Source organism: Pezoporus flaviventris, unplaced genomic scaffold, assembly GCF_033815535.1.
Source record: "Pezoporus flaviventris isolate CSIRO_AGI_PZ_B2104156 unplaced genomic scaffold, CSIRO_AGI_Pfla_v1 ptg000001l, whole genome shotgun sequence".
Lineage (NCBI taxonomy): Eukaryota > Metazoa > Chordata > Aves > Psittaciformes > Psittacidae > Pezoporus > Pezoporus flaviventris.
Genome location: NW_026892549.1, coordinates 44,022,376 through 44,046,265, shown reverse-complemented (window position 1 = coordinate 44,046,265; position 23,890 = coordinate 44,022,376). Strand labels below are relative to the sequence as shown.

The 23,890-nt window shown below is 36.4% G+C and overlaps 1 protein-coding gene across 7 annotated transcripts in view; it reads left to right on the top strand.

Annotated features, from left to right (window-relative positions):
• Window positions 1-23,890, top strand: part of PDE1A (phosphodiesterase 1A) — a 157,201-nt gene that overhangs the window by 60,530 nt on the left and 72,781 nt on the right. Inside the window, exon 1 of one of the 7 annotated variants that reach the window (XM_061455105.1) lies at window positions 12,448-12,704. The exons of the other annotated variants lie outside the window; for them this stretch is intronic. Coding sequence (XP_061311089.1) covers window positions 12,649-12,704 — 56 coding nt within the window. The 5' untranslated portion in view covers window positions 12,448-12,648. Of the gene's footprint in view, window positions 1-12,447; window positions 12,705-23,890 lie in introns of those variants that run through there. 7 annotated transcript variants of the gene reach the window in all.

Genomic DNA, 23,890 nt, shown 5'->3' with positions numbered 1-23,890 from the left:
AAAAAATAGTGAAAGTAAGTTACGGAGTGTGAGCTGTCCACTCTCTCAAGTCATATCTGTCTGGGTTAAGGCTGTGACCTAAAAATTGAATATCCTGAAAAAGTGCCTGAAACTGTATTCTTTGCTTCTTATCCTGTGTTAAACGTGGATGCTCATGTTCAGTGGTCAGTTTGTTATTGAGGTCTTCCCTGCAAGCATTGATCATGTCCTCAGATACGCTTTTAGAAATAATATAAGGGCTATCATTCACTGCTTTATTAGCAACATGCTAATAAGCAATATGAAGAGTAGGTATTTTCTGTCTTAAAATATTTTCTGTAGAGTAACATTCTTCTACCTTTGTTGTTTTTATGCTTAAACTAATATTTGCTCATGGAAGGGTGAAAGATTGCAAATAGCTCATGTAACATTACAAGGTTGCCTGTAGTGCTATGCAGTCCTCTTCAAAGAAATAATGTGGGCAAGAGCTGTTTGATCATTAGTGCATGCACAGGTAAGAAAAGAGTTTCATGGGAAACTGTATTAAGTAATGATTTTCCATGCTGGGCCTGTCAGCAGTTTTGAAATTTTCCCAGGGCAGAATAAAAAGGTACAAAATGGATAAAGAAGTAGATTTACTTGCAGATTTACTAACACTTCAAAACACCCTCTCTTCATGCCACTTGGTTAGGATAGTGCATATACCAAAATAAACTTCTTATGGGAAAATCAGTAATACAATCAGTAATAGAGCTACATCTGCTGTTCCTTACATGTTTCATATTAACCTTTTTGCTGAAAATGTCCCTTTGATCTTACTGATTTTAATCGGCCTTCTGTTCAAGTCCTTGTTGCTCTGCTTAATTGATGTTTTGAACACACTGTTAATATTGATTTTCTTCCTTATAGTTTAGCTCTTTGCCAACTTCTCTTTTCTCACAACTTTGTAAGTCTACTGTATTTCTTAGCATTGCCTTTTTTTTCCAGACAGAAGTAGCTTAATAAGTAGTCTAAGTGACAGCATACACAGAGTCAGTCCTTCATGTGAGCACATTTCAAGGCTCTAATGTTTAGTTAAACAATCTTTCTATAAATATAGGTACTGAAAAGAATTATGTCAAGAATAGGCAAAAACATTCACTGGCAAGGTTTTCCTCTACTGAGATCGCAAAGATTACTCAGCTAATGCAGTGTTTTCTCATTCTGACTTTAGGTATGACCTTGTGCAAAGGCCTTTTCAAAGAGTTGTATTTCTTTTCAAGATATGGCTTCTGACCATATCTAAACATGTTGGGAGTCTCCTAAATGTAAAGAAAAGCTGAACAAAAAGTGCAGTAATTTACAGCTATTGCTGGAAGTAAACAGATTTATGAGGGTATATCCAGTGTCACTGTAATGGGCAAAGATAAAAATGATTAGGTATCAAACTGGGTGGCTCATAAGCCAGAACCCATCACACTGGCTTTTATGTATTGATTTGTACTGGCATATGAATTTTAAAAGTACCTAATTCTCCAAAAAAAACCCAATTTGGTTCCAGCAGCCGTAGGACCCTCATTGTACGCACACATGGTAACCGGTAGAGTGCTGACTGAGCTTCTTATGTGTGACATAACTAGAAGTCATGCTGTGCTCAGCCTATGCTGTTGCAGGGACAGCTTTGGTAAGAAACAGCCTATTTTATGTTCCACTGAGATTGGAATAACACCCTGCAGTGTTATTAAGAGCAAGGTTTCACGCTACACCTACACTACTCCGAGGTGCTCCTGGCTGCGTGTTTCCTTCCCCTCCCTGTCACAGCAGGGTACAGCCGTAGCCAAGAGTGAGTCAGTTTAGGCAGGTGAGCTGGGAAAGCCCCATTCCCTTTTGTTTACCTGGGTTGTGGAGAGTGCTTTTGTTTTCTTCAGCTCAGGTTAGTAAACTGTGACCAACCTACAAGGCCCTTCCTAGAGAAACTGAAAGGAGCATGTGGGTGACAGGGGAGAATAGAGTACGGTCACTGCACTGAGAATCCGTCATTGTTACTGTCATTTAGTGGAATATGAAGTTAGGTCTGGCATAAGGGATAGAAAGCAATTCTGTGTGAAAAAGTGGTGAGAAGGTTGGCTCTGAAAGATACACCATTATAGTCAATAATTCACATAGATACACCATATTTTTAATAGTAAAGGCTATGGAATACTGATGTCGGTAGGTATGCTGATGCCTGTAGATATGTTCATCAATACTGATGCCTGTAGACAATGTTCTGTCACTTCTGCATCAGTGATTTAACTGCCCTTGTGTATTTAATTATGTGTACATATCTGAATATAATGCCAATTCACAGTGAAATTAGGGCCAGTAGTAGACTTTTACCATTTAAATTCTACTTTCACCCCAAATGACAGTTTCTGTGTACGTTATCTTCTGCAGAGAGGTGCATGTCCTTTACACAGCAAAAGAAACCTAGAAGGTAGACTGCGCATTCCTTTGCCATTCAGGGGACATAACCCTGTAATGGCTGTATCACAGAACAGTTGTTCACAATATAACCTATTCCCCCTGGTTCCATTACTGCATGTTTTTGTTTTTTTTTTAGCTGAAGAAAGTTTGCATAGTGCGTTGGAAATATAAACAGAGCTCTAGAAGCCACAAGGCATCCTTAACTACAGTGCCATCAAACCTCTTGTTTCACAAATAAGTATCATGTTTTCCTTGGATTTATTAGCACTTTCTCACTGTTACTTTTTCCATCAGTAATACTATCTTAGTATGTCAGAATTCATTACAACAGTTTTAGGAGGTACAAAATTACTGTATTGCAACAACGCTCTGCCTCCTAATTGTCCTCAGAATAAAAAGCTCTTTCTTATTAAGTAACTTTTATTTTAAGGAATAAATATTCCAGTCATGTGATTTGTTTTCTCTGTAATCCTGTTTCATGATAGTTGCTGAACACTGCTTCAAATATTTTGCCAGTTCAGATTTGTTTCTCAAACAAACAGGAGGTTTTTATAACTAACCCTGAATCAGCCACCTAATTTTGGAAAGTAAAATGTTTCCATGTTACAAAGATTAGCCAGCAAATGAATATTAACTTTTGTTTCCTTGTGACATAAATAACAGGCAGAACAACTTTGCTCTCAGCAATTTTTTTGTTCTTTTTTAAGACACACAAGGTAACTTTGTTTCTTAGCAGTTAACTCAAAGACTTAAATCAGTAAAGCATCTGCAAAGGAATGTCAATAAACTGCAACTTGTTAAAACATTCTGAATTGGGATAATCACAATGTTTAACGGCATATTAGTACATAGCGTACTTCTTAATTCACTACAGCTAACTCTGAGTTGCTGCTCTGTTGATAGTACACCTGTGCATTCTCACTGACGTCAGTTGGCTTTATATGGAAGTTAAGCAAGACCAGTAACCGGCACTAAACATAAAATGTTCTGTTTGTAAAGAAAACAATGTGTGCAGAAAGGAATGAGTATCAAGAGGGTTTAAAAACTTTTGGCATATTATTAGGAGGAAATATGTAACAGGATGGTTAAACTTTAAACTAAAAATATTTTCCCATTGCCTTTATTAAAAATATCTCTTTAGATCTGAAATGAGAAAGACACCTATGGACCAACTGTAGTCACCATGACAACAACTTAAATTCACAAAACATAACAGTATTACTTGGCAACATAGTTAGCTTACAAGCTAGTACATCAAATCAGCAGAGCATAGGCTAAGCCAGTTCACCTAAAATCATGTATTTTTATTTTCTCTTATTACATGAGCAAGCTATAGCACACAACAAATACGAACTCAGGCTCTGCCCTCTGTATTGAATATTTTTTGTGAATTTTGTTTGAATAACCCAAACTTTTTTTTTAAAGGCAGGTCTTTTGAGAGGGAACAGCTGCAAGTTTTGCTAATAGTTGTGAAAATAGACCAGATAACTTTCTTGCCTGTGCAGCTGGGAGTTTTATATATTTCTTTGCAGGATTATGGAAACCAGAGATGGCAATGACCTACTAGTATCAAGTCATGCAGCCATATCATTTGCCAATGCAAAAATATTCCCCAAACTACGCTGAGTGTTATTGTCTAGTCTAGTTTTAACTGATTAAAGCTATGTAGATTCCATTGTTTCCCTTGGGAGCCCAGTTTGTTTCACTGCCAGGAAGCTTTCCTGATATTCGGCCTCAATTTTTCCATGTTTAATTTCAGGCTATTAATATGAGAGTCTTATACTGAATAACTATTTTACTTTTTGTCTATGATCTCAAAATATTTGTAGATGCTGTCAGTCTAGTCATATGTGAGCTGATCTGTACTTTATATTAAACTTTCCTCTCTGAGTCTTTCAAGCTCTGGTTAAGGAGATATTTCTATTTTCCGTGGATTCACTTTATTATAGGAAAACTTAATTCCATTTTTTCTTAAACCAAAGTCATAGGAGCAGGAATACACTCTTTCTCTTCCAAGATGTAGTTAAACATCTCTGAATTACAGGATTCTTTTTAGTGACAAGTTAGCATGAATATTTGGTTCCCTGAAGTCTATCTCAGTAGGAGTGATTTTCATCTCTCTCTCCACTTGAAATGCGTACCGAAATATGTTCTCTCATATTTTGCTTAGCCTCCAATGCTGTGAGATTACTTTTGTAATGTTATTTTCTCTGCATTTCCAGTGCTTTTTAAATCCTTTTTGTTCTCACCTGGCTTGAATCCAAAAATTTCATTAATGTGTTTCCATTAGTAAATAAGTAAAAAAAAAAAAAAAAAAAGCATTTTAGTCCTGGATATTAGCAAAGATACAACATCTCATCTTGATATTACTCTGTTTATGATTTTCATGCCAATTTTCAATTCTCAAAACTGCCTTCCTTTGTGAGCCAATTTGAATTACATTTCCAGGTATTCCTGTGTTCAAATCTTTCTGGAAATCGTCTCACTTGGTTTATCTACTTGTTCTACTGCTCCGTTAAGAAGGCAATTGAGGTTACTTGGTTCTGTCCTTATAAAACCCAAAAAGCTAAATTGCTCGTGATTCTGTATTTCCCCAGCTAATCAGTATGCTATTCTCTTCATGTATCATCTGAATTACGAGAGAACTACAAATTCAAATGACTTGTTGATAGCCACCCACCAGCATCACAGTTTTCTTCCTTCAGTTATAACATTTACTTTCCACAGGTCTCCAGTTGCTATTAGGTATATATTGTCAGTATACTGGCAAACTTTTCTGGGGGTTTGGGTCTTTTGTTAGTTCCTAGATAGGCGTATTTGGAGCACTCATTGATAAATACGAAATTCTCCCTTCTGTAAATCTGTTCATGATGATTATTGTGTGTAAGAAGAAAAAAAATTCTGAACACCTTGCTTATAGGAAGTGCTTATGGGAGAGGGACTCAATCATCAGCACAGTTTGGTAAACGTAGTGGTGGACTTAAGGGTCTATATGGGTACATCTGTTTGTATCTGGACAGATTCATAATAATCAGCTAATTTAAAACCATACCTTTAACAGCTACATTTAGACCACCTCAATGCTCAGAAGAGACTTAGCAAATCTTACCTTTGGAGCACACAGAGTAGCTAATTATCCCAATACTGGAGTAATACAAGCAGCTGTGCTGTTGGATTTGTTGTCTCTTTAATTCTTGGACCTACCGAGCTTAGTAAACAAAGTAAGGCTTTTATACAAATCTTTATCTGAAGTATTTGATCAGTTCTCATTAGACATGGATACCTTTATCTCACTCCTCAGTCAATACTTCCTTGGAGGCAGAAGTACCCTCTGACTAGATTCTTAATTCTTAACCTGATGAAAGTCTGTGCCACTAAGGGATTCCCTCAGTAGGGCACTGGCTGTAGACGTCACCAGAATGTCAGCCCATATGGACAACAAAGTAGTTTCTTTAAGAAGATGGCAGCTGAAAGTAAGTATCAGGGAACAATTTTTGGAATAAAAGAAGTAGGTAGATGAAAGGCAGAGCAACTAGGTCTTTACTGAAGAAGTGTTTATGTGGGTGCAGGAGACTGAACAGCGTCATAGAGAAGTAATGTATTTCTAGGTACACAGAAAACATCTCTGTGTCAGGGGCCCTTTGATCCCCACACGGCTGGAGGCTGGGAGAGTATCCAGTGTCATTGTAATACTACTTACACTCTTTTTCTCTTCCCTGAACATTTGCTTTTGGCTATTTTTGAAACTGCATACTGAGCTAGATGGACTTTTATTGTGGCCCAGTGTAGACATGCTGAGCTACATGTCTACATGTAGCAAAAGTAAAAGTATATGATGTCAGTTTTTGCTGAAAAGCTCGTAAACTAGGAAAATTTCACTAGAAAGGCTGAAGAAAGAAAAAAAAAAAAGGAAAGGAAGAGACCAGTGTTGCCTAAGTTAGGAAGATGTGTTTGTCTTAATAGCTAGAACTCATAAAGACCCAACACATTTAACTAGCAGTATAATCAGGTGACAAAATTTGTACCTCTTTCCTTGAAGTCTGCATAACCCAGTAAGAAACACAGAGTGATTAAAGCAGGCGTACTGTGTTTGATAACTCAAAATTAACTCATACACTTAGTTATCATTAGCAAAGATGACTTTAACTTCATTCAGTTGAAGAGATCAGCAGTTTCACATGTTCTTTTTCAAGATTCCGAACTTATTCTAGTTATTATAGCTTATTGTAATGAATTTCCATCAGTAACAGTAATTTTGCAGTGTGAGAAAGGAAAATTTAGCAACTGATCCGATAGTCGTGAAGAGTTTATGGCCTTTGCTGTGTTGCAGATCATAGAATTGTAGAGTAGTTCGGGTTGAAAGGGACCTCTACAAGCCTTCTCTACCCTCCTGACCCCCAAAGCAGGGCCCACTTTGATTAGATTTTTCAGAGTATTGTTCATCTCAGTTTGGAAGAAGGGTTGTAACTTAGTGTTGTTCTTTTTTAAGGAATCTATCATTAGCTAAAGAACTCTAGCTTTATCACCTGTTTCACGATGAATACACATACTTTAGCTGATATGTTGCCATGAAACATGATTATCAAAGAGAATTCCTCATGCTTACTGAATTCTGGGGCATGATCATCTTGGACAAGTACAGTAGTTCTCTTTCTGGAAAATAATGTAACACTGTGTTGAGAAAGCTTGGCTATTTCTTGTGTGGTAATAAACCTCCGAACAATTAGGCAAATGCCATTGCACCATAAAGCATAAATCAGGAAGTTTAAATATTGCAGTATTGAAGTTTTTTAAATAAATCCTTCAGAACATGAAGTGTACAAAAAAGACTGAAAGCATTAAAAATAATTCACAATCCTCATGTAGTTCCCCCATAAGATTCTGAATAATCCATGCTCCTGTTGTGTGATTACAGCATAATATTTTTAAAGTTCAGAAAGGGATTAAAAATAACAATCACAATTGAATTTTATTGGGTAACTCTGAAAATTAAGGCCCTCATTATAAAGCCAACCGGTTACATATATCCTTTTATTTGGGGATGCAGTGAGAGGGCACTGAGGTACACTTCTGGTATGCAGAGGAATTGGCAAGCAGACAAGCTTCTCTGTAAAGATCTCTTGCCATGCTGCCGGCTGTGTCTGTGTGCCAGCCTGCGCATTGCAGCCTGTGGTCAGTAGCTGGCGAGGTTCTGTGATGTGACTCCCAGGGGTCTGCAGAAAGTAACCAAGAAAATCCATGTGGTATCTCTTCTTGAAAAATATCAGGGGGAGGGGAAGCAGGCTGGAAATTGCTGGTGATCATTGTTTAGCTTGAGCAAGAGCAGCTGCAGAATTTTATGCACAAGAATAGGTGAGCTCAGCTATCTGTTCTGACACTCAAATCTGTGAAGTCTAACCATGGAAGTACGCTGTTGGCTTAAGTGTGCTGGTCATGACTTTATACGCATGCTTAGATAGCCTGCTGATTAAAGGACTAATTCTGTCTTTTGTTTGCTGATAACTAATTCACTTTACACATCAGGAAAACAGGAAATCTGAATTGTACATTTGAACTTCTCTGTCAAGCAATATACACCTCTGAAATAGCAGGAAATAGCATCTGGGCAGACTGAATTAGAGAAAATAAGGCAAGAGGCATCTGCCTGTCACTACTTCAGCTGTTCCTCCTTAGGTATATGGAGGACTTCTGATAGTTTCAGGAAACTACTTCTCCCACTACTGGCTTCCATATGCCTTTATCATTGCTTGTGGGTGGATTTTTCCCCATCTGCATGGCAGATGAGGATTTTGGACAAGCAGTCATCACAGGAGTTCTTAACTGAGCTGAAAAGTATCATATTTTAAGTACAAAAACTTTTCAAGATTTTACTGAAATAAGACGCATATTACAGTTTAGTTCTGTGGAGTTTATTTATAGATGGGGACAAGATTCGAGAGCAATAAATTGTGGAGACTTTTCAAAAGAAAAATGTAGCTAAATAATCAGTGTTTTTTTCATCAGTACCTTTCAGTTGGGGTTTGTATCACTGGCATGTAAATCCTAAGAAAAAAGTAAATGTTTTTAAAAGTATGTCTTAAGAATGCTTCTGAGATTAGCAGTAAATAATTGTAAAAACTGTAAATACTGTGCATAGGAAACACCATCCATTCATTCTCTGCTGCAGAGCTGTTTGTCCTGTTTGTCATCAAAGAGACACTCTTTCTCAGAGGTTTTGCAACATTACATGTGGCTTCTCTCCCACTGGCATTAAGAGCAGTTTTATTTCTGCATAACAAAAGCACTTTTTACATTATGAAAGTAAATCTTGGCAATGATACATCTCAGAACATCTAACTCAAAATATGGCAACCTGTTTAAGTACTTGATAAATAATAATAATTTTGCCTTAGTGTTTCTGTTCGCTAAGAAGCAGTAGAATTGGTGATGAGAATTCAATCGTTGTATAACAAGAGACAAATACAGAAAGGGAGAGTCAACAAAATTAGGATGTGTGTCATTTAATGATACTGAGGTATTTATCTCATCCTGTGGAAGAAAAACATCAGATAATTATTCTCATGTGTTTTGAGAAAAATGAAATGTTAAACATTATCGTGTTTTTGAGCATACCACTCATAAAATGGTTTGTAGATGGAAAAAATCCCAAACTGCTATCCTTGTTTATTTTACTAAGAAAAAAGTCAATTTGGTAACAGGATCACTGAGTTGCACAGCTATATGTTGCTTGGAATGGTCTCCAGTCTCTAGCTCTGTATGTGCACATATATTCAAATGACCCCAGCTTTCATGAGTGTAATTTGAATTTTACAATATTGGAGAGTTATCATTATTGTCATGAATTTGTTGAGAACTGAAGCACTGCCATGTCATCATGTTGAATATGATGCAGCTGAAAATCAATACTTCTTTGCCAGACTGATGATGGTTTCTGGCAGTCCAGAATCATCTGTCCTTAAGAATTACAAAAGGTAGTGAAGATAATTTTCTTAAAGTGAAATATTGACTTCACAGATTTATGACACATCGATGGTTATATGTGTCTTACCTATCTTATTTTTCAATATTATAAATATATTGAATGAAAATATACCATAGTTTCCAATAGGATTATTGCCATGTACGTTTCATATCCTTCAAAGTCCTTTACATTGAGAAGTGACTTTGTCTCACTTGGGCTACTTGAGCTGCTGCATTTTAAAGAAAAGGCAAAACATTAAGGAGTAAAGTAAAACTAAAAACCACATTTGTTTGTTTGTTTTCTTCTCCAGGTTTTCCGTATTAATTAGTCAGGAAGAGTCAGGGAGTTGAAAACAGTTTTACTACGATTATACTCCTCTGCTGATGCACCAGTTCTTTTTCTATCTTATTCTTTTCTTTTGGTACCTGTTATATGACAAAATTTTGGTAATGCCAGTAGCATTAAGTACGTAAGCAAAGCTGTAATACAATTAATATGCCAGACTGATGTATGAGCCCTGACATAAAAACGGTGAGACCCTTAGATCTTATTTGGGGCTTTTTGACTGGTGAGAACACTCAAGTATTTTGGACAATGAAAGGTATGGTCTTACAGCTGACAAATGTTTCTAATCTTTCAAAAATACATTCAGACACATATTGCTATGGAGAATCTTCTTCTGAGGTCACTGAGTGGCTAAGAAGCCTTTGTATAATTACTAAGATTGGTGCAAAGTCAGAATCACAAGTGAAGAAAAGAATGTCCTCTTAGCCTTTAGCTCTACTTTTCAGCTGGCATTCAGTGAGATACAGCTCATGTGGTGCACAGAGGAAAACATGTTGTTCCATGTCATTTCTCATGTTTACCCAAACATACAGTCTTTTTCAAAATCAGCTTGACTATAGGAATTAATAGCCAAATTTAGATAAAACCATTTGCTTGGAATAACTTTGGAATCTCTTAAAATTAGTATTATAGGGCACTTGAGTTTCTGGGAAGGTTTTATTTTAGTCTTCAGTGACGTGATATGGTGTGCTGTGCAATTCTGCAGCAAAATAGCTGGCACCGTTTGAAAAGTACCGTTTCATAGTATTTTCCATTGTTCACAAATGAGGCTTTCTGATTTAACAGAAGGACTTCTTTCCCTTGGAATATTTAAATATTACAATTATACATTTTCAGCAGAGCCAGTTCAAGTGTTCTCAGAAGTGCAGGCTAAATTTATTTCTTTCTCAGCATTGGGACAGTCATGTTCAGATCTCTACTACGCAGTTGCCCCAGATGCTGTGCTGCCTGGGACCCGTGGCATTTCTGACATCTTTAAATGTGAAAGAAATATGAAAGGATCACTGGGATTTTAAAAGAGCTGAAGTGGGTGTCTGAATTATTGCCAGGCCAGCATTTTGCTCTATCTCTTAGACCTGTTATGGGTCTATGAGGCAGAGCATTTATGTTTAGATGGTTTCCTAAAAAACAGAGCAATTAGTCTAATTTTAGTGGAATAGATTATATAAAAACAGAAGGATGTGTTTATTTATATTACTTTTGTAATGACTTTTTAGGAGAAAACTTCTTCTATATGGTAATAGTAGTGACGCAGGCCAGAAGCAAAGTCAAATAACTTCTAGTGGCTGGAAGCTCTCTAAAGCACTCTGAGACAGTTGATTCACTTTTTGCAGTGTTGAGTGAGTAGTGGTAAAACAGAACTGTTTTCTTCTTCAATGAAAACCTCAAATCCAGAATAATGTCTCAACTTGAGCATATAAAGCTACTAAATTAATTGCATACACACCATAGATGTTTTCCTTCCACAGATAAAACGGCATTATATTAGAAATTCTGTTTTCTTTCAAAAAAAGATACTAAAAGTTTATATACAAGGATATTATGTACAGTGGGCATGAATCCATTCATACCTGCACAATGTATTCATGCATTTCTAATGATTTTCAGAACCTCATGAAATGGAAAGGTCATAAGTATTATTCCTCATCCCTTCAAGGATGGTATTTGTCCCATGATCATGGCAAATAGAAGGACTGTTGAATTCTGCTGTAAATTCTACATGCAGAAACTGCCTAGGAAAGTTCCTTTGATTGGTTTAAGAAATTCCTTTTATTGGCCTGTGGTATAAAGTATTGTGCATAAATTATAGTCTATAATTTTGTAAAAATGATACAGTGGAGCTAAAGAGAACTAAGACACATACTTCCCCTCAGATAAACTATATGAATTCCCTGTAGTTCTAGTTAGAGTAGGAATGCATAAAATGGAGATTCACTAAATCCAGCCAGGATATTCTGGTTGATCCATTTGAACAATCATTCAGTACCATCTCACACAGATGACTGAGAAAAAAGAATCTCAGCCAGTGTCTCCCTAGGGAAACCACAGTGTGTGTCCTCAGTTTGGAGAGGCAAGATGGGTGGCTGGGAAGATTTAATACTGGGAGACAGGAAAAGGGAGGAGGAAAATCCTTATACTGGCGCACTCACATGTTCCCTGGGTAACCTGATAATCAGACCTAGTAACTAACAGATTGGATTAGGAGCACAGAGTCCAAGCTAGGACTACAGAGCATAGTTCATCTCAAAAGAGAACAGTAAAAAATTACCATATATTTTGTTTGATGGGTTTTAATGCATTTTAATGGATGAACCCTTACCAGCAGCAGAGATGGATTTAATCTGTGCTCCTATAATACCATGCTGGTGGTGTAAAAATATTTTGGTGTTAAGAATGTATGTTTTTTTCCTATGCATGTCACTTGGGTGTCACGCTTGACTGAGTAGCAAAGTAAAACCTGAGCACGGTAGTAAATGATGAGGCCACCTTTGTTAAATCCGGTTATAATCAATTGCAAAAGGTGAAAATTCATACAAAACAAGGGATAATTGTACTCCCAGCATCTCAGAAGACTGCAGTATACATGTGTTTTCTATGTCTCTGTCTCTCTGGCTTTCTCTTTTTTTTCTGTTATCCTCACAACACATGTACGAGACCAGGCTTTTTATGTCATACTGCAGCAGTAGCACCATCCCACACACTCTCTGTCTCTGAAGAAATGTAACCCTTCTCCTGTTTATCTTCAAGTAGATTTCAGTGATTTCTGATCTGAATATCTGCTGTCTGAAGGAGCATATATCTGCATAACCTGTAAAGAAATGACAGGTTAGGCTTGCATCAGTCACTCAAATACAGGCATCTAGTGCCATTTGAGACACCTAAGGGTGTTTGAGGCATCCACCCAGGGGCTGGCAGATATGACACAGGACCTGCACGACACCTGTGCTCTTCTGGAGCAGCAGCTGGGGACCAGGTGAGATACTCCAGGGCATCTCCAATGGTGCAATATGCCTGTTTAGATAACTGATTTGAGCCTATTCTTTCTGGGCATAATGTATATTTAATGTATAAGATGACTGATCAGAAATTAAGCTCCTGGTTTTGTTTTTGTTTTTGTTCTGAGGCCAAGTTGTACAAATCTGTAATTACGTTTCTCCCTCTTGATGCTAATGGAACTGCTTATACACATAATTGCTTACTGCTGTGGGTGAAATGTGCATGACTGAGCTCTCCAGTCCCCAGTTCTGGCTATGCAGCAGCTGTTCTCGATGGGAACTTTGATAAATGACAGACCATTCAAAATTTGTGTTGGTCACAGTATTAAAGGAGCAAAGCCCAACAACTTTTAGAGCTAATAACTAAAAACGAACATGTGTATTTACGCAGAAGGCTTTGCAATTTAAGGTTTGTAAAATCTTCTGTCAATTCTGGCAGCGTACAGTTTGTGAAAGAAGCAAAAGACTAGATTATATAGCATCTCTCTCTGAGACCAGATTTATGTTTCGTGTGCCAGAACAACATTAAGCAAATCCTCTTCTTCCTGCTAAAGAAGCTAACCAGTTTGTAGCTCTCAAGAATTTTCTTTTTTTAGTGATAAACATTACTTTTAAAACTTTTCCATACACCTGGGTAGTGACCAAAGACAACAAATAATGGAACAGGAAACCATAATTCAGTTCTTTACTATATAGAAAGCTTTGCAGATGACCTAAGCAGCTACATTATTTATATGCACTGGCCTCTTTAAAGAGGCTGATATGTTTTTTTTGCTGATGGAAATGGAAAATTGTCTCTCTTGGTGTATTCTATATACATTTAATTGGCTTTTAACCCTCTTCATCTTTGCATGCCTTTATTGATTTTCCTTCTATTTCAGACAAGCAAATGTTGACGACCAAACTGGCTGCATGGCTTTAAGTTCTGAGGATTCAGATCAAAAGCAATATTAAAGTGACCTTTCTGTTATTGCTTAGACATTTCCTTGCTTGAGATGGGTATTGGCAGCAGTTGTGGTATGTCATAGTTTTATTATGAATGCTGCTTTTCTTTTTCCTTTACCATATCTAAGGTTGATCACCCATTTTGTCAATACTTTTCCAAGTCTAATTGAAGGTTTTTTATTAATTGAAATTTTAACATGCTATCAGAGCTGAAACTTATGCCAAACCTCAAACCTGAAGACAGACCGGCTTGCTCTGTAGATTGGCTCCTTTCCTTTGACCCAGATTGAGAAAACATTCAGGCAGCAAAGCAACATCTGGCACTGCTGGGTCATGGGAGGAAGCCACTTCCTTCAGTACTTCAGGTATATGCAATTCCTTGGAAGTGCTCCCTGTACAGTGATACATAGAAATATATCTCAAAGAAAAGAGGTGAAAAGTATTCATTTCCTGTGGCAGTAGTTTTCCATATTTATTTTCTTTTTGCTTGGACAGATCCTAGTGATTTTCAGCTACATGACCTCTCCAGATGATACCAATGCCCAGCTATCTGTGTTGATAGGCTGGTTAAAGGGATCTTTTGTCATGCCAGTTATGATTCTTCAAGTAGTTTACTAGTGTTTCTTTCTGACACGTATAGATATTTTCAGTTGATATGTGTCTCTCTAGAGACAAAGAACTGAAGCTGAAATTTTCTGTCATTCTGTCAAAAATGACTGAACAAAACAGGAACAAAAATCTACATTCTGCTCTTAAGGAACTTTTAAAATTTCTGTACAGTAGATGCAGTATGCTTTAGTTCTCCAGAACCTTTATTTTTTTTCCATGCATTCGATAATCCAGTTCAGAAAATCTGTCTTCTAAACATACATTGGTAATATGGCATCAAAACCTGCTAAATATAGCAACTAATATTAATTGCTGCTCCTGGCAAGAGGCATAGAATGCAGAAACCCAAATGAGTTGGCGTGACCAATGTTTAGATCAGGTACTTTAGCACAAGACAAAAGTCTCCTGCACAAACGTCTCTCCTATTCCAGAAAGGTGGCAATTAAGCGTCCAGTCTACCTGGTTTCATAGAGTCAACTGGGTCACTAGATTAAAGTTTGAATCTATTGATGGAAGTGGATAATTATTCCTATTCTGTTGGAAGTGGAGCTAGTTTAGGTAGTGTGATATGTGTATTTATGTGTAAATAGCTCTAAGTGGTCTGATCTTAAAATGCAGTATTTATCACCCTTTGTTGGAGCTGAAAACATGTCCACAGTGCTTGAAAATATTGTTGATAATGATTTATTGATTAGTGATAAGAGGAGATTTATATTTGTTAAAAGGAACATGAGTGGGAAATTAATAGGTTGCTTCTTTTCCTTATGAATTGTTAGATTTATGATTTTTGTTCCTCCTTCTCTGAGTGGCCATGAGAAACCAGATTCTGGAATCACTGAGACTAGGAACTAGGACTGGACTGTCATTTGTTGTTGGGCTGCTGAGAGTTCCCCTGATAAAAAAGAAATACAGGAATTGGCTGATATGTAATTACGTCAGCTGAGCAGTGGTTTAATGTACTTTTACTGATTTAGAGAAGCAGAACAATCCTTATCAGATGGCCTAGAAGCTGATGCATGTGAGAATCAACTGCTGAAGACATAAAGCTGTTCTGTTGTGTACCACTGTGAACATTCAAAAAAAAGTGAAGTGACTGCAAAATGCTTCCACTGTTCTGTGCTCTACTGATAAGAGCTTTTTTGACAAAACACAGGCTTGCTTTTCATGAGAAAGTGCCAATTATTGAAACCCCAAAGCTTTTCTGATACTGTATAATTTTCAGTGAAATTTTGGTTGAGAGAAACATCCATACTTGCAGCCTGCTTGATAAACTCTATACTATTCAGAAGTAGATTTTTTTGTGTTCTTTTTTGGGATATATTGAAAGTTCTGGGGAAGTTCTTGTACTTTTGTTTACTCTGTTGCTATTCTGCCTGTAGCAATAAATGTAAACATAAATGTCAAATACTGAGATTGTGTCAAATCTGAATGTGGAATAGAACACGTGACTTTAGGGGAACCACTGTAACATATCCATTTACTGTGATTACTACAAAATTAGACGTTCTCATTTTAAATTTTAAAATGATAGCTAAATCAAGCAGTTAAATAAAACCAGTCCAGTTTTATAGGAGGATGGTGTAAATGATCTGACAGGTCATGTAATTATACCATCTAATCCGACAGCAGGGGAACTGCAGGGAAAAATTTTTATTAATAGAGAGAATGTACTATCATGACTCCATCTTACAACACTGTTTATCTTTCTAATAATTATGAGCAGCTAGTTAAATGCAATGACAGGTCTCATAAATAGAGATTCTATAGGTGTTGTGAATAGGATTATCGTTATATATTTATCTTAGTTTCTTTTTAAAACTCAAAATCTCCAAAAAGGTCTGAAAAACCTCTTAACTGACTTTTATGGGGTTCCTATAATCCTATTTATAAAAGAAAAGTTTCCATGTTCATTCACTGCTGTAGGTCCACAAAACAGTGTTTAAAGACTTTTCTGTTTAAATAAGATTTATGAGACAATATGTTTTGGAGAAGTGCCACAGTTTTACAAACGTGGGATTGAGAAGTGCTGACAAGATTCAGAAAGGCAACTCAAAAACTGCCTTATTCATCACAAGAAAATATTGGAGCAAATCAAGAAAAAGTAAATTACAATTTCCAAACCAGACCTAGGCCTAACATGTCTTAAATTTACAGTAGTTATAAGGGATGCTACTAGAAAACACAGTGATGCTTAAGGTAGCATTTGTTTCACCACAACCAAAGAAAGGAAAATTTGGGTGCTTCATAAGACACCTAAAATTAGTAGTTTAAGACATGTATTTTAAGCTTTGTGCTTGTAGAAATCTGGTGGAGTTAAATGGAGTATGCTTAAAATGATTGCAAAATCAAATAATTATTTTGTTTAAGATTATATGTTTTCCTCTCAGAATATTCCATGCCATATCAAAATCATTCTGCCATGTAAGTAATTTATAATTGAAGCTTATAAGAGGCTACATTGCTGAAAAAAATCCCCAAAACCCAGCATTGCAACAGAAACCACCTATCCTGATCAAGTCAATTTTTGGTATGTAACAAAACCAGCAGTGAGGAAAGGAAAGGTTGTTCTCAATGAAGTTTAGTGCTAAGTCACAGTTGCAGTTATCAGGATATGTAGATGTGAATATAGTAAGAGACAGCGTGGTACTTGTGGTGTTTGACAAAATGCTTGTGTAATGAATCCTTCCTCTACGTGTGGGAGAACTGTTCTGTCTTGCGAATCCCAGAGTCCCACCTTGCTGACACCATTTACTTGGCTCAGTTGCCTGCTTCCTTGGCTCTGGGGGATACCAGCATAGTTCTGTTCATGCTCAGGATTTTCAAAGGAGTCCATCTTTCCCATTTAGAACAGGACTCATGAAAATATGCTGTAGGAAGCTGCCTTGCCTAGTGACTCTAGTGTTGTATACTTGAAAGTGTATTCCTTTCATATTGTTGTAGATAAACATTTGAAAAGGTTTGATCAAATCATGCATCTAAACTTAAAATGGATCTGCGTATTAAGAAAATTCATCACTATGGGAGCTATACAGTTATGTGTAGTAGATGAAAGGCAAGGTGAGGGAAAATGCCCTCTCAATGAACTCCTTAGTTCACCTCTTTGGTGTTTCTGTTTGAGGGAAGGGAGTTGAATGGCAGGAAAAATAAAAAACAACCCGAAGCAAAATACAACAAACAAAACCAAACACCATGAAACAAAACTGGAAAGGACCAGGATCAGTTTAGAGCCAAAACGTTGAGCGACCTAAGTCAAGGAAAGCCTACAGGGGGAAAGGTTGTTTTTCACATGCTTGGCCCCAAGATTAGAGGGGACGTTAAAAAGGTTAAGGATCACGATTAGAACATCAAAGTGGACCGTGGGCATCTATGAGCCCTGGCAGGAATACATAGAGAGAGCAGGCAAATGCCGGTGTTTGCTCGGAGGTGGAGGGCAACCTGGAATGAATGGAAAGATGAATAGCAAAACAGAAGAAAAGATACAGGTTTTATTGCTGTAATCTTTGCACTTGTATTTATGTATGTTTGGGATAAACTGAAAAATGAGTACTGATCTCACTCTACTCAGCAGCTTTCACAGGCTTCTGAAACAAAAGACTCTGGTGGTGAACAATGCAGTTAGACTTGTGAGGTTAAGGTAATTAATGCAAAAGAATTGCAGCCTGCATTTTCAGCCTTAAAATGTTAGGACAGTCTGGTTGTAACCAGAGGTGATAAGCCACAAGGGCAAAACTCAGAAATCCACCTCATGAGGAGGAATTATTCCCATGATTAAATGATATGCTGTCAGATTTGGGGGCTCACATCAATCTCTGATCAAATATGTATCTGCCTGTCAAGCTATTCTGCCTGTGAGTGGAATTAATTTATTCCTCCTACTTAAAAAAATAATTTAAATCCATGTCAGACAAATGAGGTTGTGAAAGTTTAGTAAATTTTTATGTCATTTCTGTAATCATGTTTGTGGTTGAGGTGCCAAGATCTTTTTTTAATATATCAGGATCTAGCAGAATAGCTGTGGTTGAGTAAGTGCCTCCAACTCCATTAACACAAAATAGTTAGTTCTTCTTTTGATTAATCTTCTTTGAGAGTTAATGTCATTTCATGATATCAATTTTGAAAGGGTTTATTCTTTGTACTGTAAGAATATCTTACTCTGCTGGATTGTGTTTGTTCATTTAATGGTGCTCCTGTTTGAAATTTAGTAAGAGTATTCCAGAAGAGTATGAGATTAACTATGTACTGGTACATTTTGAAAACAAGAGTAGAAAACAGTGATTTTATTGCAAAGCATACTTTAAATTACTCCCTGGATTAACTTCACATTAAATCCGATTCACTGTAATACAAATGTCTTTCTTTAATACCTGATCTAGGATCTACAGGAGGAAAATTATTACATTTATTTTGCTTTCATTTCCTCTTCATATAAAATACATTAACATGTATCCAGCAGTAGATATTAGCAGTATTTTAAGGTATATATTGATCTACGCAAAGTTAGAATCACATTTGTCAGACAGCAAATTTAAAAGATAATAAAACCTGGAGATAGAAAAATTATACAAAATACTTATAGTCCCCTATTACCTGAACAGCTATGGCATGTCTTTTTCTTTAGGGCATATGTACACCTGCTTGTTACTGTTAGCCGTTCCCACGTGTCTCACTTCAATTTCATTTTATTGAGCCTTGGGCAAGTTTCTTCATAAAAATACATGAATATTTTTGCTTTTTTAGTTACTGTATTAAATGTCAGTGTGTCTACTCTGGCTTCGCATTTCATTCATATTCCTTGGCTGACTATGGCAGAGGAGGGCTTTAACCTGACTTTTTTGTATACTCTCAGTTAATCAGTCAGACATTCAACACAGGTTTCCTAAAAAGGAAGCAAATCCATCTTTGAACAACTGTTGCATTTGCCTTAAATGTTAAAAAGCCAGATTTAAAACTCTTCATTACTTGATTTGATCCCTCAGCCTCATGGTAAGTGCACCTTCTCTACTTCAATATATATTTCATTTATTATGTATGGGAATACCTCTAACAACTTTAGCACTACCAGTTGTTAACAAGCTGGAGCAAAGTTTTTGGCTATGCATTTACCTTCCAATTGAGTGTTTTAGAAGGCTTTTGCTTTTCCATGACTGTTTTTTTTTTTTATTTTGAGATGTATCCTTGCTATGGTAGGAAATGTGGTCATGTTTTTCTTTCTTTTTCTTCATGTGTGCATCACTGCATGAAATGGAAATATCTGGCCAATGTTAACACTGAAATCTCACACATCTTTCAAAATTGCATCCTTGAATCAACTTAAAAATTGCTTAGAGTCCACAAGTTCCTTTAACGTTCCTTACAGCTGGATTTCTAGTAATCAACTATCATAAAATGTAGCATTAAGAAAACCCCAAACTCCAGAGAAATGAGCTGAGACAGATATAAAATATCTTAGAAGACTCACATCCTAGTATGGTCAAATCTAGTGTTATTGAACGGTGTATAGCAGATAGCCAACCAGGGTCCTGACCTTGGATATTCAAGCCATGTAAGATCATAGATACTGTCATTTGCTGACCTAGAAAAGGATGGTGGCTATCCAAACATTTGATATTCATCTGATTCACTGTCAGCTTCACATTATCTTTCCAGAGCGCAATTGCACTCTATTGTGACTATTCTTAACCTGTAATGGCAATAAAATCTTACAGACTTTTTATCCCAGTGATCACAATCAAACCCTTATTAACCTTGAGGGGTTATTTTTGTGGTTTGCTTGATCAAAGCACACATGCGAAACCACATTCTCTAGAACTGAACTGTTAATTGGTGTTGCACTTTGTAGTCCTTTCACCATTATCCCATTCAAGAACATCCTGCATTGTATACTGAAGACATTATGTTGGTATCTGCAGTTGAAAGCAATACATAGATAGGAGACTACTGAACAAGGCACTTTCTAACTTGCATTAATTTTCTGAAATTTAACTCTTGTATACTTTGCTGTATTATTTCCCTGTGGCTTGTTTTTCTTGGGCAAATTACTGGTTTACTTCTCTGAATAGTGCTTTAGATTAAAGTGAATAATGTGATTTCAAAACTGAGGATTCCAATTAAAAATATGCTGCAATAGGAAAATCTGAAAAGCAATGGAAAACAAATCAGTGTATAATTTGAGAATATGACAGGGAAATCACAGTATGTAGTTACACTTTCTAACAGACTGGTTTACTTCTTATTTTGATTTTCTATACACACAAGCTTTTCCTAAATCCTTAGTAAGTGTGTAAACAAACATTATCTTGTAACACTGTATCAAGAATTTACTTGTTTTCTGGTTTGAAATTAAAATGTAGACAGGTTCTGACTTGAAAGCGTAAAGGACAGTGATTCATTCAGTAGAGCTATGAAAAATGAAGCACAATTTAGCAATTACATTAGTCATGACCATAAGAGAGCTGCACTTTTCAGGTTAGAATTCATGTCCCTAGAAAAGGACATTTAGCGATGTTTTTCTGTCATCACTTTGAAGAAGTCAGATTTTAATTTCTGAGTTCTAGAAAGGCACAGACATTAAGAACAGAATTTTATGATATTAAAAGCTGATTTTGAAATTGTCATATAAACCACTGCTTGCGTAGAAGCCCAGTAATTTTCCAGCTGAAAGCACTTTCTGGTATAGTATTTATATAGATAATAAACAGAACATTTCTAAGCAATTTCACAAGTAATTAAATGTAGCTGGATGAATTTAGTTATGTTGTTCATTTTGAAATCAGTGTAGGACTTTTTTTTTTTTGTAAATAATGGAGCAGTGTATCATTTAGCAACTAAGATGGTCATTATGTTGGACATAAAGCCTGAGAATTATTTTCAGTGTGGAGTTTGGGTTTTTTTGCTATAAGAGCACAAGAGGTGCTTTTTGTACTTTGCCTTAGGAAAGGATGCTGGATCTGATGCTCTAGTTAGCAGGGCCAGTTGTACAATGGTGTAGCTCCTTAGAACTGAGTGTTAATTAATGAAAGAACATTCTTTCTGAAATGAAAGCATGAAATGAATGAAAAGAAGCAAATGTATCTCTTCTGTAGGAAACTACACATTCTGACAAATTCTGCTGTAATCCATTTGGGCTGAGAGATATTTTTGTGTATGTTTTCTTTCACCGGGAGATATGGAAACGTTAAATAAAATGTATTCTCCAGAATTCTCGATGAACAAGTGTATTCCATGTTATTCTGATCATGAATATTCTCTGAATATTGTCATGATCAGTTTGAGCATTAAGTTCTGAACTTCCAATCTAGCCTACTTATATGTGTAAATTGTGAACAAACAGGCAAATTACAGTCATCTACATGTATTATGAGCAATAGAAGCTTAACATAATATCTTGGAGGTGAATTACAGTCTATGTTTGCTAGATTTTCTCAGTTTAAACAAAAGTAACACTTTTGATGACAGATTCTGGAGTACGCCTTCTGAGGGATGCTTTATTTCAAACCTGAAACACCGACAAATTAGAAGCTATGAAAATATTGTCACTTTTTAGTGAATAGGCTGATAATTGTGTGGTTTAATAGCATGTTTTCAAGTCAGGCAAGAAAATGTGAACAGTAGTTGGGGTAAGTATATCTTATCAGGACATATGAGTTAAAGCCCTTTGTGAGATATGAGTTAAAGCCCTCCACATGTAAGAACGAAGATGCAAACTCATCAAAGCCCTAAGTGTAGAACGGAGACGGAGAAACCTAGGCAATTCTGTGGTAAGGATAGTAGTCTGTTCCATCGTGGAGTCCTCTAGATTAGAGCAAGTCTGCAGTTTGCTACTTTCTGCATAATACTGTCACAGCCCATCAGTCTGTTTATATTAAATGTGGAAGGAGTAAGGGAAACTTACGGATAGCATGAGTTAAGGCCAAGGAAACACCAGCAACTAAGGAATGGCCTCTAATCTACTCCTACAAGTTGTGAACCCTGAATACAGAGGTACCATGCACTTTGCAGTCTGATGAAAATGGCAGCTGGATATGAGGCATTGACAACAAATGATTTTTTTATTTGTTTTTGCAATTCCTGTCACAACTTTTTCCAGAATAAAAGCCAATATACACACAGCCCAGCTGTACCATGTGCTAAATAATGGGTTTAATATGATATTGTTAACTTTTTTTTAGAAATATTTTTCCTGATGTAGGCCAGGGACTTGTTTCTGTTTAATTCCACTCACCCTGAAGTATTCAAAGATGGAGCTATTCAAGGACAGATAGTGGATTTCAGTTCCTTACCTGACCTTGATTCAAATTTAGTCTCTCATTTGGACAAATCCTAGATCAAGCTGACATGTATAAATAACAATGGTCATGTTACATTTAATCCTATTTATGATCATTATTAAAGAATATAGGGGTAAATTTTACCCACTTGATTCTTTCCTCTTTTAAACATTTATATAGCTTTCAAGTGTGTTTAAGTTTTTCTAATGTTCTACTTCTCATTACCAAGACCTACTTTGAAATACTTTGATTTGGCAAATCTTCAGCAGAACATTTATTTTTAACAATTCCAAATGCTAGAAGTTAGTTTCACACCTAACAGAGGGCTGGATTCTAGCATCTCCTGATTTTTTTTATTTTTTTTCTTAATTTTAATTGAAGTATTGCAAATTTAAATAAAAGCCCAATTTATATTTTTACACTGTCATACACATTATATGTACTATAGCCTTTCTTCAGAACCACTGAGATGGTAATGATTTTACAGCAAAATTGTACTGTAATCACTACAGCTGTTGTGCTAAAGCATTTATGTCTTGCTGTCTTTTGAATGAAAAATTCCTTTAGTGAAAATAGATCTGTTGAAGCTGTTAGCTATTCAGTAAGAAAGACATCTGAATTAAGGTGGTGGTATTTTTTCTACATTTTAGGCAAACTAAGGTAACTCTTAAATAATTTTAACATTTTATTCAATAGTCTGCAATAGTTCATATTGCAAATATTTGTATTTTCTACATTTCACAATTTTATCCCAACAAATAGAGATCTGTACTTTGTTCCTCAGAACCCATGATACAAACCAAAATTTGAGATAAATTGGCTCTGTCATCCCATCTGGAAGGTGTGATTATATATTAAAAGTATAACTTATATTCTGGTGCTTCATGTGTTTAATTATAAGCAGGAAAGGAGGACTTCTAAACCAAATGACAGAGGTTGGATTGAAGTTGCATAATTATATCTTGGTTCTTATCTTGACTTGTTAGGCCAGCTAAACCAATTACCCTGATTCTTCTGGCAGCATAACTGCACATACACATGACCCCTAATCTTATTCTGTGGAAACAGTTCCCTTCTAGTGGAAGGTGCAGTGCCAATGGCAGGAGAGTTGAAACTAGATCATCTTTAAGGTCCCTTCCAACCCAAACCATTCCATGATTGTACAAAATATCTGGGTAGTGAATCAGATTGTTTTGGCAGTACCAGGTTGGAGACATATTGTTACACAAACACTTGTACTGTCAGTCATGGAGGTGGGCATAATTTCTACAGAAAGGGATGAAATGGGGCACAGAGAGATAGCTGTGGCACCATGTCTGAACATTTATATCTGTTGACCTGTG